This window comes from Eschrichtius robustus, chromosome 3 (assembly GCF_028021215.1).
Source record: "Eschrichtius robustus isolate mEscRob2 chromosome 3, mEscRob2.pri, whole genome shotgun sequence".
Lineage (NCBI taxonomy): Eukaryota > Metazoa > Chordata > Mammalia > Artiodactyla > Eschrichtiidae > Eschrichtius > Eschrichtius robustus.
The window spans coordinates 18,382,163-18,396,220 of record NC_090826.1 but is presented as its reverse complement, the minus strand read 5'-3'; the positions used below and the strand labels follow the sequence as shown (position 1 = coordinate 18,396,220).

Sequence of the window (14,058 nt, the reverse complement as noted above, 5' to 3'; positions counted from 1 at the left end):
CCTAATACAATTGTGACTTTGAGCAAACTTACTGAATTTGGATGTTATCTATTTTATTGGAGTTGGATAAATCTCTTTACAAGATCTCTTACAACTTTGAATCTACCTTGTAGAAACTGACTGTAGCCTGTATTGCATTTCCTATAAAAACATTTTAAAAATAGCTTATAGATTGAGAGGGGAATGACATCCCCAGAATATCTGAAGTATAGCCAGTAATTTGCTTATTCGACCACTTTTCACATACCTCTGGTAACCTTTCAGATTGAAATTCATCCTAAATCTTTTTATAAGATTAGAAAAACCTCATGATTTTATTCTAGTAACTATTCTTCCTGGATCAAAAACAAGTTTCAGAATGAAAAGGAAGCCTCTATAAACTTGAACAATGCCGATTTGAATAAACTTGACTGAATAATGCTCCTTTATTGTTTTCTATTCCGGGGTTGGGCAAGGGGGAGTATACCCAATAGTATAAAGCTTCTGCTGTTGATTCACTGTATCAGTGTTATCATTCATTGAAGATTTTTTTGCCAAGTTGGGTCATTTCTATAATCAACCAGAACCAAAGAGCCTAGATGTATCTTTCTTTTTTTTTTAATTTTTATTTTTATATTGGATTATAGTTTGATTTACAGTGTTATGTTAGTTTCAGGTGTACATAAATATATCTTTCTTAAAGGGACCTTTTTCCTATTGAATGTTTTAAACACAGTTTCAACTAGTAACTAGTAATTTTTATATAGGATGCTTTGGTTTCATCTCAGAAAAGAATAAAAGATCCATGTTGAGTTTAAAAAAAAAGGTAAATAAACCAATTGGAAGCCTGTCTAATGTAGAATTAGACTTCAGTATGACAACATTGAGAAAGATAAAGGGTGTAATGATAGAGGTGGAAAACTTTCCTCCCTTGAATTAATGTCTTCTCCCCAAATCCTTTTTACTCAGATAGCCCTTTATCTGAGGCGACAATTTGTTTGGTAGGTGTGTTAATTTTTTTTTTTTGAATGAGTAATGTATTTCCTTAGTTCACAAATCAAAATTATACATAGAAATTCATCCTAAATCCTAAGTAGGAAGTCCTACCTCCACCTCTAGCCCCATCTACCATGTCCTCCTTGTCCCTTGTAGACATCCAGTGTTAATGGTCTCTGGTTTGTCCTTTTAGTGCTTCCTTGGACAAACACAGGCAAATATTAGTATATATTCTTTCCTTCCCTACTTCTTGCACAAATGGCTACAGGTAGCTGTATTAATGATCTATGTTTGCTTTATTCACTGTCATATTTCATCTCTAAGGAAGTATACCGTTATTTTATGTACCACTAAGAAATTATAAAATGCTGCCAATTAAACTATGACAAGTGCTTATCTGTCACATTGACTGTAAATTGGATCCCTATTTGGAGGTATAAAAATGGGGAAAAAAATCTTAGCAACAGTGTATCCTCGCATTTTTTTCAAAGTAGCTCTTAGAGCTCTTCTTAATTTTTTGACTACGTAATTTTCCGTTTTGTAGGTGTACCATAGTATATTCAACCAGCTGGGCATTGGATGTTTCTAATCTTTTGTTATTATAGTACTCCAATGAGTAAGCTTATATCGTTTCAGTTAAATTCAAGAGCAAATATATCTGTAGGATAGATTGTTGAGGATAGAATTGTGGGCCAAAGGGTAAATGCATCTGTAATTATTAAGATATTGACCATATTCTCTGTAGGAGGTGTACTTGTATTCTGCTCCCCACCAGCAGAATACAACAGGCTGATGTTCCTCATCCTTGTCAAAAGAGGATAGGATCAAACTTCTGGGTTTTGCCAAATCTCATAACAAATGGTACCTCAAAGCTGTTATGATTTGCTTCTCTTTACTAAGCATGCGTGAGTTTACTTTTTTATACATTTAAGGACCATTTTATGTTTCTTTGTATGAACCATATATTCATGAATTTTGCCTGTCTTTCCATTCATTTTGTTTTTCTGTTGATCTTTTTCTTATTTTCTGGAGCTCTGATATGAAAGAGATTAACTCTTTGTGATATAAGTTGTTTTCTGACTTTGCTTATGGTATTTTTCTACTGTGTAGAAGTCATTTCTTTTCAGTAGTTGAATTTTTCAGTCCTTCGTAGTTTATAGATTTTAAGTCACAAAGCCTTCTCCAAGTGCAGTGTTACATAAAGGAATTGCCTTTATTTTCTTCTAATGCTTTCAACATCTCCCCCTTTTAAATTTTTTATCTATTTGGACTTTATCCCGGTGTATAATGTGAGGTATGAATCCAATTTTCATCTTTATTCAGATTAACACTATACTGATTAAATGATTTAAGCATTGAATTGATAGAGTTTGTTATGTCTAGTAGGGCTAGTCTCTAAATTTTGTTCTTATTTTTTTCCTGGCTCTTCCTGCTTGTTCAGTTTTTCATATGAACTTTAGAACCAGCACAACCAGTTCTGGGGGGTAAAAACAAAAACTTGTTGTTTTAGGGGGACTTAGGGACCATATTAAATTTGTAAATTGACTTAGTAATAAATATATTTTGGTTCCTTGAAGGTCCTGTTCACAGTATTAGTTACTTTTAACGACATGGCAGGAGAAGGAACTGATAATTTATATAAATTGGTAACTAATAGAATCATTTTCTTGGTACTTTTCATACTTTCTATCATAGCACTTTTTTTTTTTATTGAAGTATAGTTGATTTACAATGTTTTGCCAGTCTCTGCTGTACAGCAGAGTGACTCGGTTATACACATATATACAATTTTTAAAATATTCTTTTGTATTATGGTTTATCACAGGATATTGAATATAGTTCCCTGTGCTATACAGTAGGACCTTGTTTATCCATTCTACATGTGATAGTTTGCACCTACCAACCCCAAACTGCCAGTCCATCCCTTCCCCCCGCCCCCCGACCCCAGCCTTGGCAAGCACAAGTCTGTTCTTCACGTCTATATCACAGCACTTTTTTTTTTTTTTAACACTTCCATAAATTGCCATTTATTTTCTTTATAATCTTAACATTTTAGTAGATTTACAATACCGTTGAACAGTTTTGTATACTTTTTTTTTTTTAAGCATTAATCTATATACCATTTACCTTACTAAAAATAGTGTACAGAAATACAGTAGCACAGTATCATTAGCCTCCAAGTTACAATATACTTCTTTTTTTTCACACACACACACACACACACACACACACTGTATTTTATTTTTACAAGAGATAAACTGACACGAAGCATTGTAAATGGATGACCACAACAAAAGCAACAATGATTGCAATTACCAAACACGAAACACACTCATACTATGTCATAATATTGACATTCAGTCCCCAGTAATCCTCCACTGTAACAGCTCCTTTACTTTGCAGTGAAAATTGATTTGTATACTTTTTGCCTCTCAGTCCTCGTGGGATTTTTTTTTCTTTTTTTTTTATTTAAACAGAAAGTCACAAAAATTATAATCATCCTCATCAGTTCGCTCAGTCCCATGTAATTAATTTATTTTTCATCTTGATCTTTTGTTAGCACTTTTATGAATTCATCAGTTTTCCATTAGAGTTCTGAAAATGCTTATTTATTCAGTTTAGCAGTATAGTCAGTTACCAGATCACAGCACTTTTAACACTTAATGTTTTAGAGAAGAAGAGCCTATGCCATGAAGATAAGAAGAAATACTTTAATATAGGACTTCAGCTAAAATTAAGTAGCCAATGCCATTTTGTATATTTGTTATATTAGGTGAAAGTTTTATTTGTGAGAAACTTGGCTACTACAGTGACAGAAGAAATATTGGAAAAGTCGTTTTCTGAATTTGGAAAACTTGAAAGAGTGAAGAAGTTGAAAGATTATGCATTTGTTCATTTCGAAGACAGAGGAGCAGCTGTTAAGGTAGAAAATTTAAAATTTTGTTTTTTGATACTTGAATTTTGTTGAAACTTGCTAAACACATAAAGTGACTTTAAAAACAAATAAAATTGTTTTCAGCTTTTACCGAACTCTGGAACTTTCTTTTAATAATCTCTGTGAAGTGGTAGTAGTATAACAGGTAAGACTCCATATTTCAAAGCCTGATTATTACTAACTGGGTTTGTGATCTCAGGCAAGTTATTTTTAATCTCTGTATTATTTTTGTAAGCCTAAGGTTTGATAGCATGATACCTTGGAAATGTTACAAGGAATAGTAATTAGCTGGTGTAAATACTAAAATGGTAATGAGTGTACTGTCACTACTTTGTTTACCTTGGTTTGTGGACCTATGAATGGAACTGAGCAGTGTACATGGCTTCATACCGAGTACAGCACATTTAATTCAGTAGCTGTGCTCTGAGGGAATGGTTAGTTCTTCATAGTTTTGCCTTTCTTTAGTCATTTTAGAATTCTCATAGTATTGACTGTGTTTTGCCAGTTTCAGTAGTTTTTAGAAATATTTCTTGCATGGAATAGTTAATTTATTTGTTGATGATAGTGTTGAAAAGTGTGCAAAAAGTCTTTTCATACGGTGTCTAGAACATATAACCCGAATACTCTGCTGCTTTCTGATGATAATGGATGAGCACCATCCTTAGTGGGTGAAATTTCAGGTTTCTTCTTCCTCTTGTTCCTCTCTCCTTTCTGGGGGAAGGCGGGGGAGGGGTGGAGGGGAGGGGGATGACAAAACAAAAGACAAGGCAAAATAAAAGCTTTTTTATGTAATTGGGGAGATAGATCTGAAATCCTTGGTGACTCAGGCCTGGTTCTTTTTCTACGTGTTCTGTCGGTTAAAGCGATGCCACCTCTAATTTGAGCAGTTTTTGTTTCCTGCTCAGGGTACTGCTTTAAAATGTGCCTTACAGAATCTTTGACGAGTTAGAATTTATTGGTTTGCTTTTTCATGGAAGCTAATTAGTGAGACAATATTGCTTATAAAATTCACAGCTTAATACAGAATTTAATGTGTGGCTTCTGAATTGCCAGTGGTACGAAGGACAGATAACTAATACATTTATATACCTTCTAAATACTCCTTTTGAATCAGTTGGTATTAAATAACTAATTAATTTAAAATAATTTTCAAGGGTGGTTTGCCAAAGAAGTCTCTGAAATTGTAAGATTTCTAGCTCAGTAACTGGAAATCAGAGGATGGCCAGAGGGGAGAGTAGACAGATGCTCCATTCTTTTGTTTATACCAGGAAGCTTTTATAGACTCATCTAGTTGCTTCAGTTGAAGCAGCCAAAAGCCAAGGTGGTAAAGGGGAAAAACTAGTTAGAGGAAGATACTGATTTAATCTTTGTCTAGATACGTGTAAAGCGCTAAATGTTCTTTATGGATAGAGCATTTTATTATGTATATCCAGAGAGGAAAAGGTTGTATAGGGAACAGAAAAGCTGTGGTGAGGAGGTGAGACTTTGTTACTGAGTTACCTGAACCCTGAACCCTATGGCAGAGGCTGTTAGGTGGAACTACATAAATAAAAAACTAGAGCCTAGAATACTTTTGATTACTGCTTTCCAGGTGAGTACTTGAATCTTCATTAGTTCAGGCCTTTGCTAGGCTTTGTGCTTTTAACTATTCAGGCAAAGTATGTTCCAGGTTAAGCATTGTGGCGCTTTTCTTGGTCAGTATCTTATTGAATTTCACTGATAACCTCATTTATGTTTCAAATCCTTAAAATTTTTATAGAACAACAGTTTAAGACCTACATGTTGAGTGCCACATGTTTGTTTAAAAATTTGAATCCTGAAAAGTTTGTTACTACTGGCACTTTTTCCAGATGTGAATTTGCTGCTTTGGTTTGGCTAAGCTTGGAAGTTATTTGGAGTTAAGTTTTTGGATTTAAGTAGCAGCAACAGGCAGCTCTCTGGCAATCTTTTATCTTTTTTTAATTTTTATTTATTTTAATTTTAAATTATTTATTCATTTATTTAATTTTTGGCTGCATTGGGTCTTCGCTGCTGCACGCGGGTTTTCTCTGGTTGCTGAGAGTGGGGGCTACTCTTCGTTGTGGTGTGCGGGCTTCTCATTGCGGTGGCTTCTCTTGTTGCAGAGCACAGGCTCTAGGCGCCTGGGCTTCAGTAGTTGTGGCACACAGGCTTCAGTAGTTGTGGCTCGCGGGCTCTAGAGCGCAGGCTCAGTAGTTGTGGCGCACGGGCTTAGTTGCTCCGCGGCATGTGGGATCTTCCCCGACCAGGGCTCGAACCCGTGTCCCCTGCATTGGCAGGCGGATTCTTAACCACTGCGCCACCAGGGAAGCCCCAATCTTTTATCTTTTTAAATATAATGGTGGGACATCAGTTTTGTTCTCAACATAATTTACACATAAGAATGTAAGATTGAGGGGAACAAGTACTTTCTTTGTGTATTTTTTTTTAACTTGGTGGGTATATTCATCTTGCAAATTAAAATAGTTGTGAAGTAAATTGCTTATCAAGTGTATTAATGGCACAGATATGTTTGTTACGTTTAAAGTACTGTTATGTGTAAAGTAAATTTATTTCCTAATTTTGTATAGGCCATGGATGAAATGAATGGCAAAGAAATAGAAGGGGAAGAAATTGAAATAGTCTTAGCCAAGCCACCAGACAAGAAAAGGAAAGAGCGCCAAGCTGCTAGACAGGCCTCCAGAAGCACTGCGTGAGTCTACATTTTAGTAAATACATCTTTGAACAGAGAATAACTTGATAACAGAGATCAGGTAATTTAAAAAGTCAGGAAGAGTCTTGAAGCAAACTAACTTGTTTTTTCTTTTCTCCCTTCCCTCCATTGCTAGGTATGAAGATTATTACTATCACCCTCCTCCTCGTATGCCACCTCCAATTAGAGGTCGGGGTCGTGGTGGGGGGAGAGGTGGATATGGCTACCCTCCAGATTACTATGGCTATGAAGATTACTATGATGATTACTATGGTTATGATTATCACGACTATCGTGGAGGCTATGAAGATCCCTACTACGGCTATGATGATGGCTATGCAGTAAGAGGAAGAGGAGGAGGAAGGGGAGGGCGAGGTGCTCCACCACCACCAAGGGGGCGGGGAGCACCACCTCCAAGAGGTAGAGCTGGCTATTCACAAAGGGGGGCACCTTTGGGACCACCAAGAGGCTCTAGGGGTGGCAGAGGGGGTCCTGCACAACAGCAGAGAGGCCGTGGTTCCCGTGGATCTCGGGGCAACCGTGGGGGCAATGTAGGAGGCAAGAGAAAGGCAGATGGGTACAACCAACCTGATTCCAAGCGCCGTCAGACCAACAACCAACAGAACTGGGGTTCCCAGCCCATCGCTCAACAGCCGCTTCAGCAAGGTGGTGACTATTCTGGTAACTATGGTTACAATAATGACAACCAGGAATTTTATCAGGATACTTATGGGCAACAGTGGAAATAGACAAGTGAGGGCTTGAAAATGATACTGGCAAGATACGATTGGCTCTAGATCTACATCCTTCAAAAAAAAAATTGGCTTATCTGTTTCATCTTTAAGTAGCAATTTGCTGCCATTTGTATTGGGCTGAAGAAATCACTATTGTGTATATACTCAAGTCTTTTTATTTTTTCCTCTTTTCATAAATGCTCTTGGACATTATTGGGCTTGCAGAGTTCCCTTATTCTGGGAGTTACAATGCTTTTATCCTTTCAGGCTTCATTTTAGCTTCAAAACAAGCTGAGCACACTGTTAAATCATGATTTTGCAGAACCTTTGGTTTTGGACAGCTTCATTTTTTGGATTTGGGATAGATTACCTAGCAGTATGGAGTATGCTGTAAATAAAAATACAAGCTAGTGCTTTGTCTTAGTAGTTTTAAGAAATTAAAGCAAACAAATTTAAGTTTTCTTGTATTGAAAATAACCTATGATTGTATGTTTTGCATTCCTAGAAGTAGGTCAACTGTGTTTTTAAATTGTTATAACTTCACACCTTTTTGAAATCTGCCCTACAAAATTTGTTTGGCTTAAACGTCAAAGCCGTGACAATTTGTTCTTTGATGTGATTGTATTTCCAATTTCTTGTTCATGTAAGATTTCAATAAAACTCAAAAATCTATTCAAAACATTACCTATTTCAAATTCAATTGTGTCCTAAAACATTATTTTATTCGTAATCCTTGCAAGGAATATTGTTTTCAAACTATAACTGCCTATGTGAGTGATCAAATTCATGCAAAATTTCTTGTCTATTCCAGTATGTATCGTGGATATCAGACTGAGAATTAGACTAAATTCTAGTATTTATTCCAAATAGCACTGCACTGATTGATGTTCTCTCATAGTCTTTTCTGATTTGGCAATTTTATCCTTTATTTTTATTAAAAACAGGTTCAAAGGCTTTTGAACATTCTTGCAGGCATTGGATAATTTGCGTTAAATAAAATGGGGTTGGGGAAGCAGACTGCAATTTATTTTGACCCACATTCTTTCTATAAAGGATAATTTGTTGTCTGAAGACCTTATTTGCTGGAGTGAATGTACATAACAGGAAAAAATGTTAGTACTGTGGCGTCAATTGCTCTGCGGACTAAACTTCATGTAAACTTTTAGTATACATGATTGTGACTACCACTTCAGTTACTGGTTTAGGAATATAATTTCCTATTGCTATGTAAATTTACTCTGAGAAACACTCATGCCTTATTAAGAGAGGCTTAAAAATATCCAGTAGTCCTACTTCTGCTTTCTGTTAATAACCTCTTATTTTAATTTTTTTTACTACTCGAATGGCTAAAGTTTTGTTGGCCAAGTCATAGCATCTATTTCCATTTCCTTTAGAAATTCTGATTTATTGTAACTACTTTTTTTTGCTTGAGAATAAAAGGAACAAAAGAATCTGACCCTAACAGTGCAGAAAACTCTTATCACTTTCAAATTACCAATAAAATTTTCCCTTCTATTCTATTCTTAGGTGGATCTAAAATGTTTTTAAATTATAAAAGTAAGCCATTGGAGAATAATTAAAGTGGGCACACCTTTATTTTGTGTTTTGTTCTTGTTTGGTGTCTTTTATGACAGGAGTATTAGATTTCAAAATTATAAGCCACTTAATTCCTTGTGAGCTCAGGTAGATCATATTTTGGGTTTCATGGCTTCTCTTTTGACTTTGAGGAGGAAAATGAATATTTGCTGATGAAAGTCAATATATCTGATTTCTCTTTAAAAGTACACTTATTACATAGTACAGTAAGTTAACAGACCTTGTTAATATTCCTTTTGTGTTTTGGAAGCTGATAAAGGAATTATATATAATTGCTGTGTATAGTAGTGTCTAGTTAACATGGGTATCTATTCGATGAAGCTTAGATCTGGTTGTTTTTCTTATGCCCATGTATGCAAGTAAAGACACCAAACATTCTTTAAATTCTGCCTTTAAACTTTGAAAATACAATTTGAAGCTATAACTATAAATCTAAATTAGACTTAAGTAAAACCTTGATTTTTCTTGGAAAGAAGAGAGGATCTAGAAATAAAATTTGAATTGTTTGTATTTCTTACAATTTAGATGTTACCAGCTACAAAGTTCTTAGGAACAAAATTAGGAATGGGAAATAGAAGTGATTCTGAAAAAGTAATATATGTGCTTCCCCCGCCCATCCTAAAATATAAACCCTAGCAAGAACATAAGAATCAAACCTAGGTTCCCTGTCAAAATCCTTTTCTTTAATTACAAATTATATTTCGCTCTCACCAATTAAAAATATATCTATAGAGGTGTCCCTCTAATATTGCCTTATAGGTTTTTTAACAGACAGACAAAACTTTATAAGCATTAAATCTCACTCTAGAGCTTTTCCCTTGTTGATGTCTTCTTGTAAGCTATTATGAGAAAATAGCTTCAGAGCTGAAATTTTCACAGAAGTAAATTTAACAATCTAAATAATATACAAACCTGAAAAATGTCAGTTGAGGAGATTTTTATTCTAGATTTGCATGAGGTTTTTTCTTAAATAGGCACAAATTATGAGTTCTGGGAAATCTGATTTCCGACTCTTCTGCCATCTTTTTTGTTCCCCAACCTAATTCATTTGGTTTTATTTCTGAGCCTGCTACAGTAACGTGTGTGTTGGGAAAGATTTTTACTTTATGTTGAGGATGACCTCTTCTTTGTAGGTACCCTCCTGAGATTGACATATATGCGCCCCCTCCCCATAATGAAATACTAATTTTTATTTGATCACTCATTTATAGCAGTTGCTTAAATGTATGTATTTATATGACGGTGTTTTAATTTTTTAAAAGCAAAAAAGTTCTAATAAGTAGCCAGATTTTTAATAATTCCAAGTTTATTTGATTAATTGATGTGGAAATTGAGTTACTATGGTTCTGTAGGTAGTTTTTTTAAGCAAAAGAGTTCAGCATAATTGTTTTTCAGTTATTCTAGTTACTGGGGTTATTCTGCATAAGAAAGCCCAATGCTTTCTGTTAGTAGATAATTTTTCTCTCATTTGACTTTGAAATGTGATTTAGGAGTTGAACCCTCTTTTTAAAAAGGTCAGCATGCATCAAAATAAATTATATATATTAAATTCCAGAAGAGAAGGGACGTAAAATTCCATTCCTAGCATAAAGCCATATAATATTCTTGAAACTCATTGCATCATTTGCCTCCTGCCCATTTGGATAATCATACCTACGTTTTATTAATTGTGTATTATTTGTAAAATCAAACCCTTCCAGTAAATACTTGCTATAAGGCTATCGCTTGTCAATTAAAAAGACTTCTGAAGATGTTAAAATTTACCATTTTGACTTTTCCAAAGAGAATTTTATTATATTGAACTATCCAGTATTCTTAAAACCAACCAAAGTATATAGAAGAATTGTTAATGTTGTCCTTTATTATGTGAAGCCACTTAAGTGAGCAGCTAAGAAAAAGCCTTATAGAAAGAGTGCACTGGATTTATAAGTGTGTTTATGTTTCTCTGAGAATGGGAGCTTCTGTTAACTTAGTTGTTCTAAGACAGTGGACTGGGTGACTGACTAGAGAATCCAGAATGACAAATCCATTGACCAGGCATGTTTACTTTTGCATTAGAAGTTTGTTGATTAGTTTTTATTTTTGAAATGCAAACACTAAACTTTAAAAATATTGCATATTTAATGTATTGGTCAGTAATTGAAATATTTAATTGGAAGTGATCATTATTAATCTTTCTAGGAAAGTTTTTTTTCCTTTTAAATATATATATATATATATATACTTTTTATTTAGAGGTTACCAGAAGCTCTGGGTTTTTTGTTTTGTTTCTGTTTTTTAATCATTTTCAGATGTTATCCAGAAATCTGCAAGTGTACTTTTCCTGTTTTAACTCCTTCCTTTTATCACCTGACTATCAGGGAAGCGAGGTTGAGGCTGCCCTGACCTGACATGTCATGATGTCGACTTGCTAGGTGGGGTTCGCTGGGGACGATAACCAGTGGAATTATTGGTAAGAACTTTTTTTTTTCCTATTTTTTTTTTTTTTTTTTGTCAGTAGTGGGTCATTAAGTTTGGGAGAATGCCCATATTCTGTAAGTGGGCATTTATGTCAGCCTTGTAGAAAAATAAGGCTTTAATATTAGGTAATTTGGTTCTTAATAGGAACATATAATAAGTACTTCATACTCTTTATTCTCAAATTCGTAGATTAGCAGGAAAGGCCTGCAAGTATGAAGTAATGAAATATTCAGGGTATATTTTAAGTGGTCAAGATAGACTCTAAATAAATCTCTTGGAGAAACAGTAAATTTGCTTTGTTTTATGTGATTTCAATCCCTCTAATATTTTCCTTATATTTACATTTTTATGGGGTAGATGAGCATATAATGCACCTTTAAAAATATTTATTGCACACGAATGTTAGTAAAAAATAGGAAGGTGTTAATAGAATGGAAGGTTTAAACACCAGGATAAATTATTTTTTAAAGTCCTCCAAAAGAGATACTAATATTATAAAATGAAACTTAAAAGTTTTAGCAACTTGACAAACAAGAGTGGGCTCAGTTTAAAGGTACATTTGATATGATGACTTTAGGTCAAGAGGAAATTACATAACTGAAATATTAGGGCCTTGAATATAGCCGTAACACAAATCTATCAACTTGTGTTTCGTCTGAAACCCAGGACAGCTGATGGGATTAGTAGATATTGATAGAATTAGAGTAGATTTTTAGGTCATTACTGAAGAGCAAAATCTCGTACTCAGGGGATTCTATGATGGTAAAGTATAAATTGAGGAAATTAAATGTAATAATTAGGCATTTCTGACTATTTACCACATAAAAAGTAATTGTATATAACATAAGCACTGGTTAAAAGTAATTATGAATTTTCATGCCTAGAACCTCCTCAGTATTCTTAATGCCTTCTTTGTTGGTTGGGCATATCAGTCTAGGGAGAATCTCCTAGGTATTAATGGGCTAGTCAGTGTCATGAATGTAAACCTTTATCTGTAAGCTTGCTATAGAGTAGCTGTATATTACTACAATGAAATTATACTTTAAGAACTGCAGTGATTGTATCATTGTGTTAAAGTACTTGTTTCTCTTCTGACACATTTTATGCATGTATCAGTGATAGAAAAGATTTGGGTGTTGAACTTTTAGATTGCACTTAATACCGTGTTATCCTAGGGAAGTTTTATAATTAGCAATAGGAACACTCAAGTAGTGCTGAGGGGTTCATATAACTTAAGGAAAATGCAGTGTAAACTTGCTGGCTTTTATACACTAACAATAAAATACATTTCATGGGACCAAAAAAGAAGGAAGCATTATGGGGGAAAACTTAAATTCCTCAAATATAAAAAAGGGCTTTCATTTTCTGTAGTAACTTTGTCAGGATCCCATGAACATTGCGTATCTTGATGTCTTATTTATGATGGTTGGACAAAGGGGACTTCTCTACCCTGTTCAGTAACATAGATAGAATTGTACTTTAATGAGTCTTATTATGATGTTTAGTACTGTTATAAGGCTATTTCTATAATTGAGCTGAAAGCTCCTGCAAACATTACATTGCTGATACGCATACAGTAACATGAGAATATTAAAATAGGAACATTTGCAAGACCATTTAATCAGCAGTTTAATAAAAATTAATGCTTTTGGTACAGTGTTCAGGTATCATAACTGTGTTGGAATATTTGTACAATGTTAAATATTTTTAATAAAATCTAACATGTTCAAAGTGTTGTGTTGGTGATTTTGGGTGGGGTGTGATGGGTTCAATTGTGCAAAAAAGATTCAATAATACTATAATTGAGACTTTTGTAGTCAAATGGAGTTCTTTTCCTCAAATTTAGTACTAGATATTGGGCACCTGTTCAAGTGAAGGTAGTGAAGGAGTGGGATAGTAAAAATAAAAGTACCGAATGAACTCTAGTGGGTTTGTTAGAGTATCAAGAAGTAGCTTTACTGGGGTTAGAACTGGGTCTACAGGTGTCAGATGGGATTGTTGTCTTTGGCATAATAGGCTACTTATAAAGCTTCTCTGATGAAATTGTGGCATATCCACATTGGAGATGATCCTAGAAAACATAGAGTTGGGCAAAGGGAAACACTTGTACAGTGCTTTCAGTAGGCATTTTATTCTCCCAGTGTCCTTGACCCCTTGACATGACATTTCAGCAAGTGGAGGAGAAGTGAGGGAATATTTGAGAAAGGCTATGTTGGAGGATTTAGGTGCATCACTGGGAAATATCTCCAGTGTGTAAGAAATACCATATAGAGGGCTCTCTGTTTCATACTGATCCCATTGTCTGAAAGATAGCCCTAATCTAGTAGTATTTCTTGTGACTTCTTTTCCTTGAAGGTGTACTTAGTTCCTTACCAGTCAAAAAGGTAGAAGCTCTGCAACTCAGAATGGAAATTTACTGGAAGTAATGTGCTCATTCCTCTGAATACTGTACCATTAATAACAATAAGGATTTAGTAGGAAAGTGACCTAATGATTTGTAAATAAATCGAGTAAGAAGCCATTCAGAAGGAGTAGTAATACATTCTGCCTTGTCTCTTTTAAATGAAGACTGTTAAGTAAATGTGAGCTATGGGGAATAAAAAGTGTACCCTATTGTTTGAGAAAGAGTAGACAAAATTCTTTGGTCA

The 14,058-nt window shown here is 34.5% G+C and overlaps 1 protein-coding gene across 3 annotated transcripts in view; it reads left to right on the top strand.

Annotated features, from left to right (window-relative positions):
* HNRNPR (heterogeneous nuclear ribonucleoprotein R) overlaps window positions 1-7,983 on the top strand; it is a 33,831-nt gene extending 25,848 nt beyond the window's left edge. For all 3 annotated transcript variants that reach the window (XM_068539128.1, XM_068539129.1, XM_068539130.1), the window contains 3 exons: window positions 3,749-3,898; window positions 6,499-6,620; window positions 6,757-7,983. In XM_068539128.1, the coding sequence (XP_068395229.1) occupies window positions 3,749-3,898; window positions 6,499-6,620; window positions 6,757-7,369 (885 nt within the window). In that variant the 3' untranslated portion in view covers window positions 7,370-7,983. The remainder of the gene's footprint in view (window positions 1-3,748; window positions 3,899-6,498; window positions 6,621-6,756) is intronic.
* Window positions 7,984-14,058: the final 6,075 nt, after the last annotated feature.